This window comes from Mus musculus, chromosome 6 (assembly GCF_000001635.26).
Source record: "Mus musculus strain C57BL/6J chromosome 6, GRCm38.p6 C57BL/6J".
NCBI classification, from domain to species: domain Eukaryota; kingdom Metazoa; phylum Chordata; class Mammalia; order Rodentia; family Muridae; genus Mus; species Mus musculus.
Window position 1 is genome coordinate 85,008,294 of NC_000072.6, and position 22,505 is coordinate 85,030,798.

Here is a 22,505-nt window from a genome sequence, read left to right on the forward strand (position 1 = left end):
ACTGTGGGTGTGGATATAAGATCCTCACCCTAGTTGCCTGGAAGTCAGTCTTCCACTAGCAGCCTTTGGATGAAGACATAGAACTCTCAGCTCCTCCAGCGCCATGCCTGCCTGGATGCTGCCATGCTCCCACCTTGATGATAATGGACTGAACCTCTGAACCTGTAAGCCAGCCCCAATTAAATGTTGTTTTTTATAAGACTTGCCTTGGTCATGGTGTCTGTTCACAGCAGTAAAACCCTAACTAAGACAACGTGCATGCACATATACACACTGTATATATACTTATACAAAGATGCTGTGAACACAAAATAATGAGCATCACAAAAAGTGTAATGTTATTAACTTAGTGTTATAAGTGGTTGATTAAAACTTAAAAATTGGGGCTGGTGAGATGGCTCAGTGGGTAAGAGCACCCGACTGCTCTTCCGAAGGTCCAGAGTTCAAATCCCAGCAACCACATGGTGGCTCACAACCATCCGTAACAAGATCTGACTCCCTCTTCTGGTGTGTCTGAAGACAGCTACAGTGTACTTACATATAATAATAAAATAAATCTTTAAAAAAAAAAAACTTTAAAATTTCCACCTCTAAATTCCTTTCTAGAGTTAAGAAATTCAGCATTCTTCACCCAGGTCAAATGGGTACCCAGAGCAGAGCTTACCAGGTGTGCAGCTAGACATGATTCCTCTCACCCTCAGAGGAACTAGCTAAGAGTCTCAAGCAGCCAAAATACCAAACTGGAAAAATATAGTCAGGCATTCCCTCAGAAGCATTCAGACCAATCTAAAGAAATTTCTAACTTGAGCCAATTTAAAGTAGGGGAGAAAGTAGAACAAAGGTGAGTATCAATCAGAAACTAAGGTCAGCAATTGCTAAGTTTCCAGGCAATTATCTGTATAATTTTGCTTAAACCATATTTTACATCCCTTGTATGCTTTGGCCCATCCTGGAGCAGATTCCCAAGAATATGTGGGAGAAGTTTGCAATGCACAAGACTAAGAAGCATAGAAAAAGAATAATCAAGATTGTGAGGGAGCTATGAGGCCTGAGTGAGGACAAGCAGCACATTCCACATTCACAACAAATCAAAAGACTTGTTACATCTAAGATGGAGAAAGCAACTAAGAAACATAGAGAATAGAGAAGTATTTGATGATGTTGGCATTATTCTGTTTCTCAAGGTAGATGAGTTCTATCATACAAACCTTAGGATCCAATGTGTTTGAGACTTCAAAGTATTGAAAACTTTATATAAGTAATGATATTTTTATGTAACATATTACATTATATATCTGTTATATAATATCCCACAGCTAGAAGCAATATAGCACCTCTATTTCAAACATCAATATTTCTGTAGTTAAACACAAAATTTCACATTAAATAAAAGAAGTTACAAGGTTTAATAGCTTAATGGTTTTATGTCTATTTAAGTAATATTTTGCAGGCAAATGTTTTTTTTTTAACTATTGCAGTTTTAGAATATATTTGATATCTAATAGCTTGCTTAGCCTTTCAATAAAACTGTTTCTTTGCATATAGCTCTCTCTTGTGAAACTATGCCGGGGCCTAGCAAACACAGAAGTGGATGATCACAGTCAGCTATTGGATGGATCACACGGCCCCCAATGCGGGAGCTAGAGATATTACCCAAGGAGCTAAAGGGAACTGCAACCCTATAGGTGGAACAACAATATGAACTAACCAGTACCCCGGAACTCTTGTCTCTAGCTGCATATGCATCAAAAGATGGCCTAGTTGGCCATCACTGCAAAGAGAGGCCCATTGGACTTGCCAACTTTAGATGCCCCAGTACAGGGGAACGCCAGGGCCAAAAAGGGGGAGTGGGTGGGTAGGGGATTGGGGGGGGGGTGGGTATGGGAGACCTTTGGGATAGCATTGAAAATGTAAACGAGGAAAATACCTAATAAAAAAAATTTTTTTTAAAAACTGTTTCTTTGCTTTTTTAAGTAATATATTCTTTGAGATGAATTTTATACCCATTATACAGTTAACCCCATGAAGAAAAAAATTCAATTAAGGATTCTAATTTAAATTCCAACAAGAAAAATAAACGTATAAAGACCAGAGAGAATAAAATAAAACTATTATTAATGATAGAGCAGATGAGTCTTCTTAGCAATGGCAAAAATCTAAACTGTTTAACATAACAAATTTAGGAGAATAGTCTTCAGATCAACAAGCAAAGTCATCTAAGAGAAGGGCTCTGCGGTGACCTGCCTGAACATGAAACATGCTGTAGGCAGCACTCCACAGCCACACAGGCCTTTTCACCTTGACCTTTCAAGTAAGTGAGTAATGGCAGCTTTTTAATGCCTGGGGCGTGGGGGGTTGGGTGGAAATTCCAGCAAAGAAGCTGGTGGCTTCAGGAACAGTCTAAGTAACTGGTCACTGGTTCAATCCTCTTGTAGGCACTAAACTAACTTAAAAGAGTATTCTTTATATAGGTTTTGGAATGAATTCCTTTCCATACTTCATAAAAATCTCACTGTACCCCAGGTACAGTGAGACACACCTGTAATCCTAGTACCTGAGAAGCTGTGGAAGGAGGAAGTTGGAGACCAGAATAGGATACATAGGAAAACCCTATCTCAAAATAATCATCACCATCACCATCGAAGCCAAGAAATGAGAGTGAAGACATGGCAGAGCCAGATGAACGGAACCTTAAGCACTATACTAAGTATGCTGGACTGTGTTCTCTCAAACCTAACAAAGGGAGCTATGCAGGTTTTTAAGCCAGGAAAATGATATGATCATATCTAAATGTACAGGTACTTTGTTTAGTAATGATCACTTCTTATCAATTTTGTGGTTTGGACAGGCTGTCCATGCACCTTCACCTGGACTCTCTATTTGAAAAGTGGGAACTAAAGTATCTGCCCCATGAAAATAAAACACACCTGTTCTACACGCCATGCAGTATGGCCCTACTCTTTCAGAACTAATCAGAACCCCAGAAGAGGACAGAGGAGCAAATACCCAGTAATGTCTCCTTACTTTGAGTTTCTGGGCTTCTCCTCGTACTTTCAGCAGCTCAGTAATAGAGTCCACAAAGCCCTGGTAGTGAAAGTTGCACATTTTCTCGATTTCTCTGTCATGATTGCGGATACGAGTTTCTAGCTTCTCCATGAATCGTCCATGTTCCTCACCATCATAGACAGACCTTTAAAGAGAAGATGGCATGAAGATTACAGTACTTCTGAGGAGAAGAGAATCACAAACTCGGAAGAAACTTCTATAGAAACTAGATATTCAGGATACATAAACCACCAACTGAGTCCATTCTATCCCCACATGAAAAGAGTGTCCGGTTTGTTTTGTTGTTTTAGAAAAATCGAAAAAAGTTGCTTTCTAGTTCATTTAAAGCATTTGGCACACCATCAGACTGTCATCCCAAAATAAAAGACTTGAATTACAGCTCCTGTCCATTTCTCCATTTAGCTCATCTGGAAAAACTCGATTTCAATAAATCCAACTATCCATTTACTCCATGACTCCACCCAAGAAGCTGAATAGTACTGGAGAAAAAAATCACAGGCAAGCTGGCTAGCTTCAGTATAACTACACAGCTACAATCTAAAATAGTCACTCAACACTACTAGAAAATCCTACTGGAGATGAAATCCCTTGTCTAAAATGCTTGACACCTAATGTTTCTAGTTAGAGGAATTGGGGGAATAACTCATATTTGTATGAGTTATCTTGTATCCAAACACACAATTCATCATGTTTTCACATATAACTTATACCCAGAAGGTAAATCTATTCAATGTCTTAGTGACTTAGTGTTTTGACTACAACAGGTCACAAACATGAGGCCAGCCTGGCATTTTCCACTTATGACAGTCATCATACATTCCTTATGAGCATTCGTACTTGAGACTTTTGAATTAGGAATGATCAACCCAAGCAAAGATTAACATCTCAAAAAATAATATAAACTCTCATTGTGTGGAAACTTTAATTTCTTCTGCCTCAATGTTGAGCCACCCCTCTCACTTACTGTTCTAACTATACACTTCCAGAAAGGAGAGAAGGGAATACACTTAACTATTTCTTCTTCCCTCATGAAAACCAGCCAACCTGCTTACCTCTGTACTTCCTCCTCTGTCTGCTCTACACAGACAGAGCTCATTTGCAGCTAACCCTGCTTATTGTTTCACAAACTTCTGCTCTACATCATGTAATTTTCCCTTTCCATCAGATCATGTCTGTATAAAGATCAGTGGAAAACTTGCCCTGAACTGCATGTCCCCTTCCAGCTACCATAGGTTTTCTGCTTTCCATTCTTGCAAAACATTTTCTACTTCTTTTCTTCCCACTAGAGCAAGTATTTATTTTACTCCTCTAACAGCAGTATTTGTTGAGGCTTGGTGCTGACTTCTTCATTAAGCACTTTCTTCTGGAGAGAGTGATAGTAACCACATTAACATGAATTTACCCTTTCACTGACACACCTTCTCAATCTCCCTTCTAGAGCCTCCTCCTCTATTACACCTCTCCATGCTCTCCCATCAAGCAATCTCATGGCTCAAAATTATCAATCATATAGTACTGACTTCCTGATGGATAATCTACAAATGAGAGCATTTCTCTGAACTTTAAACTCAAATTTCCTATTACTACTGCAGTACTCCAATTAGATTGTTAAAAGCCATCCAAATGTAGTGTGTGTGTGTGTGTGTGTGTGTGTACATGTGTGTACATATGTCAAGTGTTTACAATCATTTATCATCTGTCCATCCTCTCCCCATCTAGTCTACTACTAAGTCATGACAACTCAACCTCCAAAACATATTCTAGAATTAAATACAACCCACCATTTCTATTTAAATCATTGTCCAAATGTAAAACTTAGCTGCACCAGAACAGTTAAAAAGCCTCCAAAATTTCATCATGCATTCACTACCATCAGCACCATCACCACCACCAATTACATAGTCCACATGGCAGTTAAAACAATCTCTTTGAATCAGTATTTCAGATATTACCCCCCCCAGCTTAAGTCTCTCCAAAGGCTTCTGTATTAATGAGGATTCTCTATAGAAACAGACTTACAGAATGACTATGTATGTGTATATGTGTATATATATACACATATACATATGTATATGCATATATATATAAAGGAGATTTATTAGAATGGCTTACAGGCTGTGGTCCAGCTAATCCAATAATGGCTGCCTATCAACAGAAGGGCCAAGAACCCAGTAGTTATTCAGTCCAAGAGACTGGATGTATTAGCTGGTCTTTAATATGTGCTGGAATCCCTAAGTAGGCTCTAATGCCCGTAAAGGAAAGGTCTTGCAGCAAGAGCAAGAACAAGCTCAGGTTGTATGGTAAACTGTTGGACCACTGTCAAACATTCAGTTTCCACTAAGGCCTAAGAGCAGGTTAAGAGCTGTCTTTCAAAGGGAGAATAAGTTGTCTGCAGATTACGGCAGAGCCTTGCCTCAAAATCCCAAAGGTCTCTTCTGTGACTCACCAATAGAGGCCTTCCAAGGGCTCCAAATAGCATCCTTGTCTGCCACTGATACCTCAAGTTATCATTAGGTCTGCTGGATCATATAGTGGTAGAGCTGCCTGCACAACAGCCTGGACATGTTAAAGAGCCTTCTCCTGTTACAGGCTCCATGCAAAGCTAATGGTTTTCTAAGCCATTGGTATCTGAGTCACAGTAACTTACCCAAGTGAGGAATATACTCTCTCCAGAATCCAAATAGGCAAACTAAACACTATGAATACCTCGGCATGTCCCACACCTCTGGTCTCCTAGGAATTTTACTGAGTGCAGTGGGTTGAATAAGAATGGTTCCACATACTCAAATATTTGAATCCTTAGTCACCAGTGAGTGACTGAAAAAGATTAGAAGATTAGGAGGTGTGGCTTTTTTGGAGGCGGTATGGCCTTGTTGGAGGAAAAGTGCTGATGGGGGTGGGCTCTGAGGTTTCAAATGCCAGACCCAATGTCTCTCTCTTCCTGCTGCCAGCAGATCCAAATGTAGAGCTCTCAGTTACTTCTCCAGCACTATGTTTGTCTGTGTACCACCATGCTCACTGCCATGATGATAATGAACAAAACCTCTGACACTGTAAATCCTAATTAAATGCTTTCTTTTATAGGAGTTGTTATAGTCATGGCATCTCTTCACAGAAATAGAACAGTGACCAAGAGACTGAGGTAGAAGTCTTCTGAATTTTACATGGATTTATTTCCCGACTTGATGCACATTTGTGTTACCAACAAGTTCAATATGGTTGATACCTCATGCTCACTTGGTCCAATCAGTATAATGCCATCAATATGGTACACTAATGTAATACGTTGTGGAAGAAGAGCCAGATAATCAAGATCCATTCAAACTAAGTTATGACACAGAGCTAGAGAGCTAATGTATAGTTAATATAAAGGTATATTGCCGCCCTTGACAACTGAAAGCAAATAGTTTCTGGAGGACCTTACAGATAGGTATAGAGCAAAAAGACATTTCCTAGATCAATAGTTGCATACCATGTACCAGGAGATGTGTTAACCTGCTCAAGAAAGGAACTTTCTTTCTCAAGAAAAGAACTCTACATCTGGTAGAGTAGCTTCAATTGGAGTCACTACTTGATAAAAGTTTTTGACAGTCAACTGTCATTCTCCACCCAGGCATCTTTCAAGTAAGTCCTTGATGATAGTACTAATTTCTGCAATTGTTCTAGGGATGCAACACTGCATTGATTCACTATTTTTCCAGGAACAGGCAACTCTAAAGGCATTTAGTCTTTCCAACCACAACCATAATAGCCCTCATGCTAGGTCAGGGAACTAGTGCAAGAATTCCTCCTACTTCTACGTATATCTATCCCAACTATATATATATTAGGGGTGGGAAGGTTGGATTACCACAGGATGAGTTAAGAGACCCACTAGACCTGTGAATCAGACTTCAGCCAAACTCCATTAATCCTCTAACCTCCATTAAGCCCTGCTTTAACTGGAGGGCCATAATGCTTCTTAAGGTCTCCTGGAATCAGTATCAATTCAGAACCAATAACACACACGCTGACTGGGACATGTCAACATTATCTCTGATCCCTGACACTCCTTCAGCAAACACATATTTGCTCAGTGCCCATGTTTTTTGAGTCTGGAGTAATGTATGGTACAGGATCATCATGTACTTATCCTCTGGATAAGACAGTTTATTTTCCTCATCATGTCAGTTCACCGCAAAATTAAGGGTAACACACACACACACATGCCTACAAACACTGACTTCAGTAAAAACACAGCCATCAAGATTCATTCCCCTTCCTTGGAAAGAAAAAGATGAACAAAATTATAAGCGGCCCTCCAAGTAGATGATTTTACAAAAGCTATGTAGAACACACTTGACCGAACCTACCACTGACATTTCAGTAAGTTTCAAGCTTAAACCTTCCTCTTTCAAAGAAAAGAAAAGGAATCTTCTAAGTAAAGATATTAATATTCCTTGTCATGTAGAAAACTAGGGGGCTGCAGGGGGGGACACTGAAAAATCCTCAAATTTAAAAATATAGGCTGGTATTCAATTTTTAAAAAACTTTTGGTTTAATTTCAGTATATTCTGACACAGTAATAGTGTCTACATTAGGTTCTACCAGGAAAAAATTTTCATTCATTCTCTCCAAAGATAAAGAACAAACTTGATGGGGAAAAAAAATCACAAAGTTCAGAAATTCAGGCACCAGGTATAGCAGAGCATGTAATCCTAGCAGTTGGGAAGTGGAGCAAGGAGGGTGAGGCCTCCAAGAGGAGCCTAACTAACTAGGGCAAAGCCCCCTGAACTATGAAAGGCCTACTCAAAGGAAAATAAGCAGAGAGAATCAGAACTTAGATAATGCCTCCCTGGGCTTCCTATTTTTAAAAAAGAAAAGAAAACCTAAACTAAAAATCAAAGTAAGAAAATGTGGATTTTAGATGTCTGATTGTGAGGCCTTGGTCTTAGCCCTGTAATTAGCTACATCTTTGGCCAATTCAATTAATCTCTCTGACCTTCAGCTCTTTCTCATTTACAAAATAGGAAACAGCAATCAATTACAATTTCCCTGAAGTCCTAGCTGAGCGCTGAACTTTCTGATGCAGGCACATAATGAGGAGGAGTGCACTGTGACAGACAGCAGGTGGTAGATTTAATCTCCTTATCAATGTCGCCAAGTTCCTACTTAGAATCTTCATGATTTTAACACTCTATTAGACTAGGATGTAGCATAAATTTAAAGGTTTACAGTGGGCCCTTGGAGTAGAAAATTTAAAAATTAAAATAAGAATTGGTTAGTAAGGAGCTCCCAGGCCTGTAATCCCAGCATTCAGGAGGCTGAGGCAGGGGTCTGAGCTCAGTGATTAGTACCAAGCCAGCCAGGACAACAGGGCAAGACCCTGACTCAAAAAAAAAAAAAAAAAGTTGAAATCTAAAGCACACAAATCTAAATGAAGGAATGTAGAAAGTGCCCTATAGTTCCCATGTTCTGGAAACTTACAGTACTCCCTGGTTCTGGGTGAACTCTTTGTGTACATGCAAGGGAAAAGGATACACAGTTTCCATGTAGCTATGAGACAGGTGAAAATATATTTACTTGCATTTTGTGTCTTTAATTACAAATTGCTTCTATCACAGTAAAAAGCAATGTGAACATAAACCATAAAGACTCAGCATTTCAAATATATTTCAGCATAAGTCATCAATAACCAACAGGCCTATCAGATACAAAAGGCAAAAACAAATAAATAAACAAGTCTTAAACTGGAAAAGTTCGAGATCTACTAAATTAGCTTTCTACTGGCAGTCAGCACTGTTTTTAATAGTATTACACTTTCCCTTCTGAATAAATCACCTAGAGTGGAGAAAGACTGCCATCTAGTGATGACCAATTTCTAATATTTCTTTAAAAATGGAATTCGATGTAACTAAATAAAACAGACTGATGAAAAACATCCAAAAAAGGCATTTGATCAAATCTGTGGGTCCAAGGCAGGGGATGTAGCTCAACTGGTATAGTGTAACCTTTCATACAGAAAGCCCCAGAACTGCATAAAAATGGCCATGCTACCAACACTCTGGAGGCAGAGACAGGAGGACTAGGCATTCAAGGCCATCCTCAACTACAAGTTTGAGGCCAGCAGGAGTTACCTGAGACCTTGTCCGCACCTCCCACCCACCCCAACCTCCTTAAAAAAAAAAAAGTCTTAGAAAAGACCAACTCTTTGAAATATGACTGTACTTCTCTATGCTTTCTGACACAAGATACATAACAGTTAAACAAGACTATGGAAATTCTGGGGGGTCTGGTTGGTTGATATTGTTGTTCTTCCTGTGGGGTTACAAACCCCTTCAACTCCTTCAGTCCTTTTCCTTAGTCTGAGCACAGGGGAGGAAGAAGCAAGCAGATCTCTGCCTTGGCTCCAGAGTGAGTTCTCTAGGAGTAAGAGAAAGGACTGAAGGAGCTGAAGGGGTTTGCAACCCCATAAGAAGAACAACAATATCAACAAACCAGACCCCCCAGAACTTCCAAGGACTAAGCCATCAACAAAGGAATACCCATGGCTCCAGCTGCATATGTTGCAGAGGATGGCCTTGTAATGCTTCAATGGAAGGAGAGGTCCTTGGTCCTATGAAAGCTCCATAGATGCCCCAGTGTAGAGGAATCAAGGGCAGGAAGGTGGGAGTGGGTAGGTGGGTGGGTGGATGAACACCCTCACAGAAGCAGGGGGAGGGAGGATTGATAGGGTGTTTCCAAGAGGGAGGGAAACCGGGAAAGAAGATAACATTTAAATAAAGAAAGAAAATATCCAAAAATAAAAAAGTTTTTAAAAAGACTATGGAGCAAACAATGGGGAATTGCTTATCATTCCATCACAAGAATATCCTAGAACTGTAAAAAGTAAGCAAGAAGAAATGCTTAGAAATTAATCGTGATTTGTATACAATAATGTTGATTCAAGTAAAATGGAGGCCTAAGAGTTTGATTTCCATAACCTCCCTAGTATATCAAAGGTTTTTACAAAAGGTATATTTGTGCATCCTAGTGTGCATTGCTAATAATACACCTTGATACATCATAATGGTTCCATATCCCCCTCCCACCTAGATTTCAAAAGCATTATTTTAAAAGCTTTTAACTGATAAACTGACACTTAAAACTTGAATTCAACAAATACTTACCATTCTCCTACACTAAGCCACTACAGAAGTGTATGACTTGCATAAAGTCAAAATCAGCTTCAATCTACTTTTGCAAAGATAAGGAAGGAACCATATAGGGTGGATGATACACACTCATAATCTCTGCACTCAGGAGGCTGAGGTCAGCCAGGGCTAAAAGGGAGCTGGGCAGTGGTGGCACACTCCCTTAGTCTGAGCACAAGGGAGGAAGAAGCAGGCATATCTCTAGAGGCCTTGGCTCCAGAGTGAGTTCCAGGACAGCCAGGGGCTACACAGAGAAACCCTGACTAGAAAGAGAAAGAGGAGGGAGGAGAGAGAGAGAAGTATGAGAGAAGAGAAAGGAGGGAGGAGGAATTCCACTGCAGGATGAGTGAGTTGTGGATTAGCTGTGTCTACATAGCAACTATTGATGCTTTTCTGTTTGAGCAATCCCGTCTCTGTCTGGTGTTTCACCTTCCTATCCTACAACTAGAGGTAAACTTTAAGTTACCTTGTCAGTGACCAGTTAACATAAGGATACAACTCTCACCAATGAAAAGGGAAAACTGTTAGTGACATGCCAAAGTTGGGGAGGGAAGTGTGTAAAAAGTTGCTTTTCCTACCATAAATACTGCCCTGTAGAAATAAGACACAGGCAGGTGAAGCACCCATACTAAAATGAGAGGAAATGGTGCCAATAATCTAGGCGGAGAAAGGGGAAAGTGTACAAAACACCTGAGTCCTGGACTGTGAAGAAATTCTCACCAGCTGTCTCCAGATACTCCATTTGTCAGTCAATTACCAATTATTTAAATCACTTTCCCTCAATCCTCTGCTATTTGCATGGTAAAGTATCCTAAATGCAGCAAGTTGTTCAGTTTGCAAAGGCAAATCAAAGAGACAAACAACAATAGGTATCCACAGTTTGTTAAGGACTCCAGTCTCCAGCCTCAACTATCCTCCCTTTCCTTCCATTTCAAAGTAAATCTCATTCACTCTTAAAACCACAGTTCACACCTTCCTTCTTCCGAAGAGCCATTTCTAATCACTTAGCACCTTTCATCCCCACCTCCTCTGTAACTAACTGCCCTCACAAAATTTATTAAACTATATCATGATGGTCTGTTCAATTATCAGTCTTCCTATACTAAAACATTAGTCCTCCCTTGTGCAAAGACTCTCTTACCCATTTTATCTCCGGGTGTTTTCACAGGGCCTGAAGTGGAAAGATTCTCCCACTGAAGAGGACAAAAATGGATACAAAGAGGAAATGTAAATCAAGCAATGGATGTGGATTTACCCTTGTTTCAGAGATGGCTGCAAGAGTAATTAATACAGGAGACCAAACATATCTACTCATATGTCTTAAGACCAAGAAAAACTCAAGACACAAAGAACTGAACATTTTCAGTTTGGAGTTTTGGTTTTGATTATCCAAGAAAAAGATTCCAGAGTTTGTTCTGGTCTTTTCTTTTTCATATATCTTTTTTAACTTGTCATGGCTTTATCCCTCAAACATTTTCTTCTCATTAAACTCCATAAAAGAATCATTAGCATTTTTGTTTACTCCAAAAGTTAAAAATAAAGTGGAAAAACACATTTGAGCATGATGTTGAAAGAGAACGACAAGAGGTCAAAAGGAGTTTATATCTCTACTTACTTCAGTATGCTTACTGATTGTATTCAGACTTCAGGATTATAAATTGGACACTCTGGGTACAGGACAAAATAGACCACTGCATATCATCATCAATACCTGGAGACGCATATTGTAATTAATGAAATCTAAGGTGATCACAAAACATCTAATAGTTAATACTGTTCTGTCGACTTGTCTAGAATAATGTAGGAGACAAGCCTCTGGGAACGTCCATGATGCAGTTTCTAGGTCAGGTTAACTAATATGGAAAGGCGTACCATTTAAAGGGCTGGAGCAGTGGTTCTCAAGCTCCCTAATGCTGTGGTCATTTAATATAGTTCCTCACGATGTTGTGACCCCCAACCATAAATTTTTTTGTTAACTGTAATTTTGCTACTGTTATGAATCATAATGTATATATCTGTGTTTTCTGATGGTCTTAGGCAACTCCTATAAAAAGTTCGTCCCCCACCAAAGAGGTCTTGACAGGTTGAGAACAGCTGGGATAGAGTTTGTGACTTCAATAAAAAAGGAAGAAGCAAGCTGAACCAGCTGAGGTGCCTATTTAACATATCAAAGTAGACCTGGCCACCAGGTTCTCTGCAACCCTCAGTCCCAACCTGTTACAGGGCATGGCTAGCATTCATCCCTCCCACCCCCAACCAAAAATTTCTCCAGCCCAGGGGCTAAACTGCCCTTCCCCCAGCCGTTCTTCCCTATATAATCCAACCATTTTGGTTACCTATTCCTTTAGTTTATTCTCTTGTCCAGTCTCTTGGTCCTGGTCGGTGGCTGCTGTGCCCTCTCCCCTGCCCCTCTCTCCACACATGGCTCTCACGGTCTTGTCCACTCTGGACTCTCACACATGCCCCTGCCTCTGACTGTGCTCCTTCTTACCTAAAATAAACTTTCTCCTCCATCATACCTAGGAGTAGTCATGTTCTTTCCTTTTTATTTCTTTTTTTCACTCAAACACCAGTATCTAATTGTCAGAACACAGTCTATGAATGAAGCTGTCTGAGATTTTTGAGACCTTGTGAGAAAACGCCGAGTAAACAAGACAAAAGTCGTGTAGCATCTGTTCATTCCTCCATAACATGCGTTGCTCCTGGGATGTGCTTCCGAGCCCTCTCAGATGTACTGACAGGAGCAGGGCTTACTGTAGATGGCACATCGCCCTACCCACTGGTATCCAGAATGATGTTCCCAAGCATGACTTGCCCCATGACAGTCAGTGTATGGCTTAAACTCATGTGGCCTTTGCTCTTCTGACCTTGCTTAACCCTCAAGAATACCCTCAAACTATAAATTGTCTGATACTCTGAATAAAGTTGGCTATTGCATGATACTATAGTCCACCTCATTTTTGGGCTCTACTCTCCCAGACCAACTAGAGTAGTAACATTTCATAACCATATTTTCTGGCTGTGGTGCAATATAACCAACCACCTTCTATCTTGCCACCCTGCCTTTCCCACCATGATGAACTGTATCCTCTTAAACTGGGAGCCAAAACAAAGCCTTCCTCCTTGAAGTTACTTCTTGTCAAGTATTTGATCAAAGCAATACAAAAGGCAAGTAATATAATATATAAATGGTTTTGTAACACCGCACAAGAGCAAACACATTCCAGCACTTTTTCTGTCTTTGCAGATCCCAATGTATCTGACTGGCTTCACCAAGACTGCCCATATAACCAAGAGGATGCTTTAAGGGAATTCTGTCTCGGGCAAGAAAGAAAGCCAAAGGTGGGCACTTCCAAAAACCAGGGTCGGGGCAGCTTCAGCTGGCACCTAGCCAAAGAGCCTTCCAAACAATGTGACTTGGGTTAAATACAACTAGAAAGTCTCAGAAAAGGAAAATTTGTCATAAAATATCCAAATCAACAACAGAAGTCAAACAGGAAATAAGCCAATAGAAGCAAAGATAGCCCAACGTAAGCCTACAGAGAGTCTTAACTACAACTTGGGGACTATCCTGTTGGAACAAAGCACCATCATCATCTGAAGAGAGTCTCAACAAAGTTTCTCAGTGGCTTCATTACTTCCTTTGTACAAATTCGTGTTAAAAGCAAAAGGATTTATTATTCCATTGCTTTTTTTTTTTTTTTAGCTGAATCATGAATGTTACTAATTATAAGATTAGAAATAAGAGTACTTGAGGCGGGATCTTTTTTTAGTTCATAAGTAAGATGATTAAGTATTTGCATCATTGTGTGACACATACTACCCTCAAACCTTGTTATGAAGTTGGGTACATTACCCATTTGACATGAGAAAAACAAAAAGAATGCCTAAGGAAGGTGCATGACTAAAATCCTGAGCTACACAGTAAGTCATCCTAGGATACAATGAGATCCTGTCTCTAAAGAAATTAAAATTAACTAATTTTTAAAAAGAATGAATGAATGAGCACAGTAGTATATACCTGTAAATCCAACATTCTAAGTAGGAGGATCACTGCAAGTTCAAGGCCAGCCTAATCTCCACAGTGAATCCAACCAACCAGAGCAATTTAATACTCCAAAATTAAGTCCCTAGCACTGAAAACCCTGAGGCACCAATAAAGGATAATAGAGTTGTTTCCATTCAAAAAAATGTAATCAAAAACAAAGTAGCAAAATAAGATGGTGCTCCCCACGAGCAATGCAAAGCATTAGACATGCTATGAAAAACACTTCCGGTAGTAAATCTTAAAAATCTAAACTAAGGTTCTAGACCATTAGTGCATGACTCTGCAGTAAAGAAAATAAAAACCATCTCCAGTGACTGGAGTAAAAAGGAACAGAAATCAAAGAGACAAACGAGAGGACCTCAAAATAACTAAAACCAAGATACCTCAGTGAAGGGTAAAGGGAGCCTGCAAGGAGACCTCCCTCCTCTGGTATTGATTCTGGTTGCAGGAGAAAGAAAAGCTTCTAGTCATTTTAAACAAAAGAATAAGTCTCACAGTGGTACTATTAATATCTGTACAGTCAAAAAATGTCAAATTCTTCATTTTAGGGCCAGGTATGGAGGTGCATCTTTTATCCCAGCACTAAGGAAGTCAGAAGTAGAAGGATCAATTGCTTGAGTTCAAGTTCAAACCATGCCTGGGGAACATAGCAAAATATCATCTCACAAATAATAATTGTTATTTATTTTAGAAGCAATGTCCTTCCCAATGTCCAGATATAACTGACTGAATGAACATAAATCTTCTCTAGAGAAATATAGTTTAATTCATAGTTCTAAGACTTCTGAGAAGTAATAGTTCTTTAAAGTAGAATTTAAGTATCAAAAAACAAATCTTAGAACATGGATAGTTTTTTAAAAAAAACCAACAACAAAGCTTAAAAATAATAAAAAATTATTTACCCAGGCTTAAAACTGATATGTGTAAACTAAAAATAAGTGATATATTTAAAGAAATAGCAAAGATTTAAACCAAAACAAAAACTTAAACATTTAATCCCAAAACTGAAGAAATTACAAAATCACTACCAAAAGCAAATAGGTAGGGCCAGCAAGATGACTCAGAAGGTAAAGGTACTTACCTGCTGCTAAGCCTTACAATCTGAATTCCATTCCTGGGACTCACATAATAGAAGGAAAGAATCAAATCTGGCAAGTTGTCCCCTGACCGCCACCATGCAACACACATACAGACATGTATAAATAAATGTAATAATAGTCTGGTTTTAAAGGAATAAACTACAAAATCTGTTGAAACACCTGGTTACTCTTCATTTGGAGAGATACAGAGTGAGTTATTTCTTCACAGGCATGGTATCACCATTTCCCACTTAACCCTCATATTGACAATAAAAATCTGAACTGACCTTGACCCTAGGAAACCATGTGTAGTTGGGAGTAAATTCCATCAAAAGTATTATCCTTCCATTTTCCCAAACCCCTCATTCTATCCTCCAGTCACACTGGAAAACAGGCCTAAGAATGAATGAGCACCATTAAGGACATTTCACTGGTAGAGGGTTAACATTGGTTTGCTTGAAAATTTTTATTTGTTCATTATCTTTGAAAGGCACCACATACATACAATTTATTTACATGTGTTTCACTCCCACAGGACCATGAGTTCCTTGAGAGAGTTCACACCCGGATCAATGCCTACATTCCACAGAGAAGGCATTATAAAGTGACACAGGGCCTATGGCAGAACCCAAAGACGGTTCAACTTTCTACGAGAACAGGCACTAGGGATGATAATAAACACTCTTACTAAGAAGTAAATTTGAGTCCTATTACTGCAAATAACCTGTACTTCAGCTAAATATTAATACAGAAAGAACCAGAGGAAAAGAAGAAAGAAGGCTCAAGGGAATTTCTTATAGAAGAATGTCTGGGAATAATTTGTTATTTCCCTAGCTCTCCTCTAGCCCTTCTGGAAGCTGGGAGCAACAAAGGCTGGTTCCAAGAGGAGCTGGTGTTTCTAGTCCTTACTGCCAGTTGAAGGGGGAGGGTGACAGCAGTCCCTAAGGGCTTTTAGGAAAAATTGCTTCCAGGTGGAAATTTTTTATGGTACTATGCAGCCTGCAGCACTGCCCCCCTTCTCCCCCTGCCTTCCTTCACAACTACTGATGATTAAACCATGGACAATCAGGCTGCAACAATGGAAACAGTCAGACAGCTTCCAAACAACATGGTTATATGCTCCAAATTATCAAGTTTACTCTCAATTCATTGGCAAAGTTTTGTTTTGTTTTTAAAGGAAAGGGCAAGGTGGTGTTTATTAAAGATTTGTGGAAGTAGCCAAGAACTCTCTATTATAATGATAGGCATCAGTACCCAACCAGCCCCACATAACACAGACATAGAAATAAGAAGGGACAATCTTCTGTGTCCTGTTACCTACAGATTTTTATAACTTTAGTCTGGCCTGGATTGAACACTCCATTAAGCCCTTCTGTCATCATAAGAGTACACAGGGAACTTTGACCTGGTGTCATGATGAAAAGCTAGATCAGTTTACACCTGAAAGTGGTACTGAAAAGGCTCTGTCTGTGTGTCTGTCTGTCTGTCTCTGAAATCAAAGTGAATGTGTGCCAACTCGAAGTGGGGGCTATATTGCTAGCCATGCAAAAAGCAGAGAAAAATTAATTCTATGACACTGACCGAATCTGGGCAAAATTGTCCCCATGACACTAAAACTGAAGAGGATATACCTAATTCAGCATTTCTAAATCATAATAAAAGGAAGCATCTTTTAAATCTGTGTCAAAATGTCAAATGAACATTTCTCATATAGTAACTCAGCTATCCCTCAAATATAACTGTGGTGGTTTGAATAAGAATGGCCCCATAGGCTCATATATTTCAATGCTTTGTCATTTGAAAAAGGCACTATTTGAGAAGGATTAAGACGTAACATATGGTCTGGTTGGAAGAAGTGTGTCAATAGGGGAGGGCTTTGAGGTTTGAAAAGCATATGCCAAGCTCAGAGACTCTCTCTTCCTGCTGCCTGTGGATCTAAATGCAGAACTCTCAACTACGTCTCCAGCACCATGTCTATATGCCACCATGCTCCCCGCCATGATGATAATAGACTAATGCAGTGAAACTATAAGCAAGGCCCCAATTAAATGTTTTCTCTCCTTAAAGTTGCTGAGGTCATGGTGTCTCTTCACAGCAATAGAACAGTGACTAAAATAATAATCCTCCTAGAATAGTTATTATCATCAGTCTGCATATGAAGCAATCTTTCCAAGACTGCTATTACATAGAAATAGTTCCCTTTATTACTACTAAAATTACCACAATTTTATCAAGAACAACAAAATGAGCTTGCTGGTGGCAGTGCATGCCTCTGATCTCAGCACTTGGAAGTCAGAGACATTCGGCTCTCCGCAAGTTTGAGGTCAGTCTGGTCTACAGAGTAGGTTCCAGGACAGCCAAGGTACAAGAGATACCCCGTCTCAAAATAAAAGAAAAAAGAAAAGAGAAATATAAAAGGTGAGAGGAAAGGGTTTTTTTTTTTTTTTTTTTTTTTGAAGAGTAGAAAAAAGAGAAAGCAAGATGAGATGAAAACAACAAGGTATTTAAACCATATGTCCACTCAACAGCTAGGTAAATATATCCAAATACTTACATTTACATTCCTAGAGGGAAGAGAAGGGACAGTAAGGAAAATCATTTAAAGAAATAAATACCTGGATAAAGGTGACTCGGAGTTTTTGTGCTGTCTGCTTGTTTGTTTGTCTGTTTGTTTGTCTGTCTGTTTATTTGTTTGTTTGAGGCAGGGTCTCACTATATAGCCCTGCTTGCCTGGAACTCACTATACTGATCAGGCTAACCAGGAACTCACAGAGATCCGCCTGTCGCCGCCTACAGTACGCTGGGATTAAAGGTGTGGACCACCGTGCCTGACTTTGACTCTTACTTTTTTTTATAACCTTTCTGTTTCTAATATTTTCCTTAAAGTGTAATTTTTAATGATTGAACAAAGAAATTCCATTTTAAAATCTAGAACAGTACTAGACTCACAGTAAATCCTAAATAAGATGTTAACTAAAATAAACAGGAAACACGAACAAACACTTTGGGGTTAACATGAGACCAAATTCTTAAAATTTTATCAAAATAAAATAAAATTGAGAACCATGGAGTGGCAGCCAGAGGTAGTAGCATACCCTTGTAATCCCAGCTCCCAGAAGGAAGGCACAAGAGGATGGTCCTAAGTTACAGAGCTACAAAACTGATCTCGGGGGTGGGAGATGATATGACTCAATTGTTAAAAGTGTTTATGTAAAATGCAAGATGCCTTGGATTGCCCAGCACTGAATAGACCAGGCTGAAAACACAGCTCCATAATCCCAGCACTTGAAAGGCAGAGGTAACAAGATCAAGTCAACCTTAGCTACCTACCGAGTTTAAGCCCAGCATATCTGAGACTGTCTTAAGAAACAAAATATTTAAAAACTATAAAATACCTCGCCTCTCATCTGCTATAGGCCAGTGTGGGCAAAGGAGAGATGTTCTCTCCCCCTTTTCAGCACCCCAATCCCTTATTCCCCACCTCCCATCCTCCACCCCTTGCTACCTGAAGCAGGCATAAGAGCTAGGCCCAATGTCATAAGAGCAGAGAACTGGCATCGTCCCTCATCTACCACGGGGTGACATGGGGGAGGAAAAAATGCCCTCTACCCTCCTTACCCCTCACCACTTGAAGCAGGTGGGTAAATTGGCCCTGATGGAGGAAGAGCTGGTTCCACCCCTCACCAGCTGAAGCATTCTGGAGAGCATGCCCTGTACTTCACTGGGCAGCACAGTAGAGCTGACTATGGTGGCAAAAGTGTCAGTGAGCTAGCCACAAGGCACCAGAATGGGAGAGCTGACCCTGCCCTCTGCTTGCTGAGGCTCTGGGTGAGCTGGCTGGGCAGTGCTGGAGAGCTCGCCCTGTCAGACTACCGACTCAGCTTCCTCCCAGGCCCAGCCAGATCCAGGGCTTTTGAGTTGGTCCACCCCAAGATCTACCCCATGGAGCTAGTGAAAGGGCCAGTCCTCCAGATCCAAAGCTGCAGGATCTCCATGACACAGAGCAACAACTCTGAGAGGAATCCCCAGGAGGATCCAGTATTGATAGTGTAGCAGAAGCCAGAAGCCTTGAAACAGACCAAAGACCCACTGCAATGAACATTTGCAAGTTAAAGATATGTGAACAAAAGGGTACACTGTGTGACACACTATAGCTTCCATGACAAGACTTTATTATTGTTGTTGTTATTATATCCTATTTTATTATATTTTGTAGGGAAGGTTGCAAGGGCAGAAGGCAGATAGGAAGGGTCAGGGCAATAAGTGGGATTGAGGTGCATGATGGGAAATTCACAAAGAATCAATAAAAAGTTAAAACTAAAAATAAACATAAAGTGTCTTTTTCAACTACTCTCTTATTATTGATCATAATCTCAAAATTAATTTAATTAGTCTGCTTTCATTATCCCTCAAAAGGGACTTGGGAAAGGAGGAGCTCCAGTGTTTGCTATGATGGAATCTCTTGTCTTTTTCTAAGAAATCTTACTTGTAAACTCAAAAAGTAGGCCTTTCTCTTGCTTCCTGTTCTATACTCATAATATACAAAAATTCTCTATCAACAGCACAAAATTATTAAAGACAATTTCATGGGCTATGGTTACCAAAGTCTATAATCCTAAAACCAAAGAGACAGAAGAAGCAGGAAGATCACAAATTCAAAACTACCAGGGCTACATAATGAGAGAGTCTGTCTCAAAAAGAAAAAAGAAAAAAAAAACACACATTTGAGGGATGGTAGTGAATTAAATTAAAAAAAAAATGTTTTTAACTTTCATGGTTTAGACCAGCACACATTTCCATTAAATATCAAATCAGCCTCCCCCCGCCCCTTTTTTTCTTCTTTGAGGACAACCCAAAGAATAATGATTTTAATGGCTTCTGTTTAGTACGGCCACCTATAGAAAAAGAGGAAATCACAGAGGCGATACAATCTAATTTCACAGCATGACAAGTTTCTCCAGATCTCTTCATCAGCTATTAGTCCAGCCTATGCTGCCACATCTAGTCAGCTCGCTCACTCACGGCAGTCAGTCCCAGAGCAAGACCAACTGCAAAGTTCTTAAAGCCAAAATTTGCTTTCTTAAAATTTTTATCATTTATCTTATTTTTACCCTCAAAAAAAAAAAAAATACAAAGACTAGGTCCTGGTCCCTCTCTTCCCTAGCAACCCTCAAAAATTATTCCAATACCCAACATATAAGTACACTTCAATGCAAGTTTCCATTCTCAGGGCAAGTTTCAGTAGGGTCTGTTCTTAAAACATAACAAACAGTCCATGAGGCCGTGTTCAATAGTACAAGCTACAAAGCCAGACTTCTTAGATTCAAGTCTTGACTCTACAACTTATTAGCTGGTGACCATGGCTAGTTTTTATATAATTCAAATTCCAGCTCAGGGAAATGCAGATTAAAAATAGCTACTACTTCATTCAGCAGCGTGCACACACAAAAAAAGGAACTACAAATGAAGCACTGTCAGCAGTATCAGGGGCACAATACATCCTATAATATAGCAAAGTCTGTCTCTGTTTCCAGGAGGTTGGGGTGGGGATAGCTTCTATGTAGCCCTGGCTGTCCTGGAACTTGCTCTGTAAACCAGGCTGGCCTCAAACTCAGAGATCTGCCTGCCTCTGCCTCCCCAGTTCTAGGATTAAAGGCATGCGCCACCACGGCCTGGCTTAATACTAGCACATTCTAAAGCAAACACAGTCAAACTAGGAATTTAACATCCCTCTCCAGTTCCTTGGCTTCTACTAAAAACAACCTAATGACATGCTTATTCACAGTCATACCCTGTGCATGGCACCTATGCTCACACCAAATCTTCTAATGTCTTTATCTATTGCTGCATGCATTCAACTATTATTTTGACCGTATGATTTACAAGCTTTTACAATCACGGTCAATTATTCTAGTCTCTTAAGACCTTTCAGGACAATAATCTTTGTCATTCGATCTTCTCAAAAGCAGATTTGCTATGGAGAAGGAAAGAAATCCAAGCAACTTCTAGGATCTAAGGAAGAGCCCTGGAAATAGGAACACATGAATGGAAAGTTTCTGATGTGTAGTCTTTAAAAAGAGATATGAAAAGGTTAATGTTAACCTTTAAGAAAGTTGAGGAAATAGACCTCACTTCCTCAGGCCAGTGTTCAGCCCCCAACTGTGTCTAACTTGGAAAGAACTTGTCATGAGCCAAGGCTTTTCATGTCCCTCCCTTTTGAAGGCACAATGGAAACAATTCCCCTAGAACAAAGGATTGCGTCAGTGAACTCTCTGCTCTTTCAAGTTGGAAGGACAGTTGATTCACACCATGTGTCAGAGAGAAACACCAGTTAGAACCAAGTGAGATAAATTTTGAGCCTACAGAGCTGTTTAATATTAAACTGTAATAAATCATCTTTACAGCAAATTATAAACAAAATATTTTGTTTACCCCCTCATATGGTCTTTCCCTTAGAAAGAAATTTTAAGACAATTCATAATTTTTGAGGTCACAGATGCTCCACCAAGAAATATTTTTCAAATGTCAACATCCAGACCCTTTGACTGTAAGACATTCCCAACACTGCCATAGTGCATGGCCTTCCTAGATGACCCCTTTTGTTCCAAGTTCAGGTTAGGCTAGTGGTCATGGTCCCAGTTTTAGAAGAGTTTTGTGATTAACTCTATACAGAGGCACTTCAGTATTCACCCTATTCAATAATTTGTCTTAATATCTGAATGAAGAAATTAAATATATGATCAACTATATAAATGATACAAAACTATGATTTTATTCCCAAAACTGTGAAAGACAATCATACCTGAGGAACAATTATCTGTATGAATTTAGGTCAAGAAAGGTCTTAAAAATAACCTAAATAAAACTGAACAGACTAAATTCTAACAAAACTCAAATAATAACATTGAAAAATAAAAATTTAGGAAATACTACTTCAATAACGCTATTTTTTTTCATGAAGCTTAACATGGTAAGAGAGATCTCTCTGAAAAAGCTTAGGTCACCAAAGCTGTGATTAGTTCAATACAGGAACTAATAGACTATAAAGGGTCAAGAATGTATTACTTCCCAAAGTTCACATTTAGGACCATCTAAAAGCTATGAAATGGCACTGTCTCATTCTAGGTCTTCAATGAATGG

General features: G+C 39.5%; 1 protein-coding gene and 1 non-coding gene across 6 annotated transcripts in view; one reads left to right on the plus strand and one right to left on the minus strand.

Moving 5' to 3' along the window:
- The window catches only part of Exoc6b (exocyst complex component 6B), a 451,773-nt gene that overhangs the window by 389,808 nt on the left and 39,460 nt on the right, over nucleotides 1–22,505 (minus strand). For 4 of the 5 annotated variants that reach the window (XM_006506728.3, NM_177077.2, XM_017321822.2 and 1 more), the window contains exon 2: nucleotides 3,025–3,190. The exons of the other annotated variant lie outside the window; for it this stretch is intronic. In XM_006506728.3, the coding sequence (XP_006506791.1) occupies nucleotides 3,025–3,190 (166 nt within the window). The remainder of the gene's footprint in view (nucleotides 1–3,024; nucleotides 3,191–22,505) is intronic. 5 annotated transcript variants of the gene reach the window in all.
- On the plus strand, nucleotides 14,000–14,104 carry LOC115490495. Its single transcript, XR_003956647.1, has one exon. It is a non-coding gene; the product is annotated as a small nucleolar RNA U13 (small nucleolar RNA).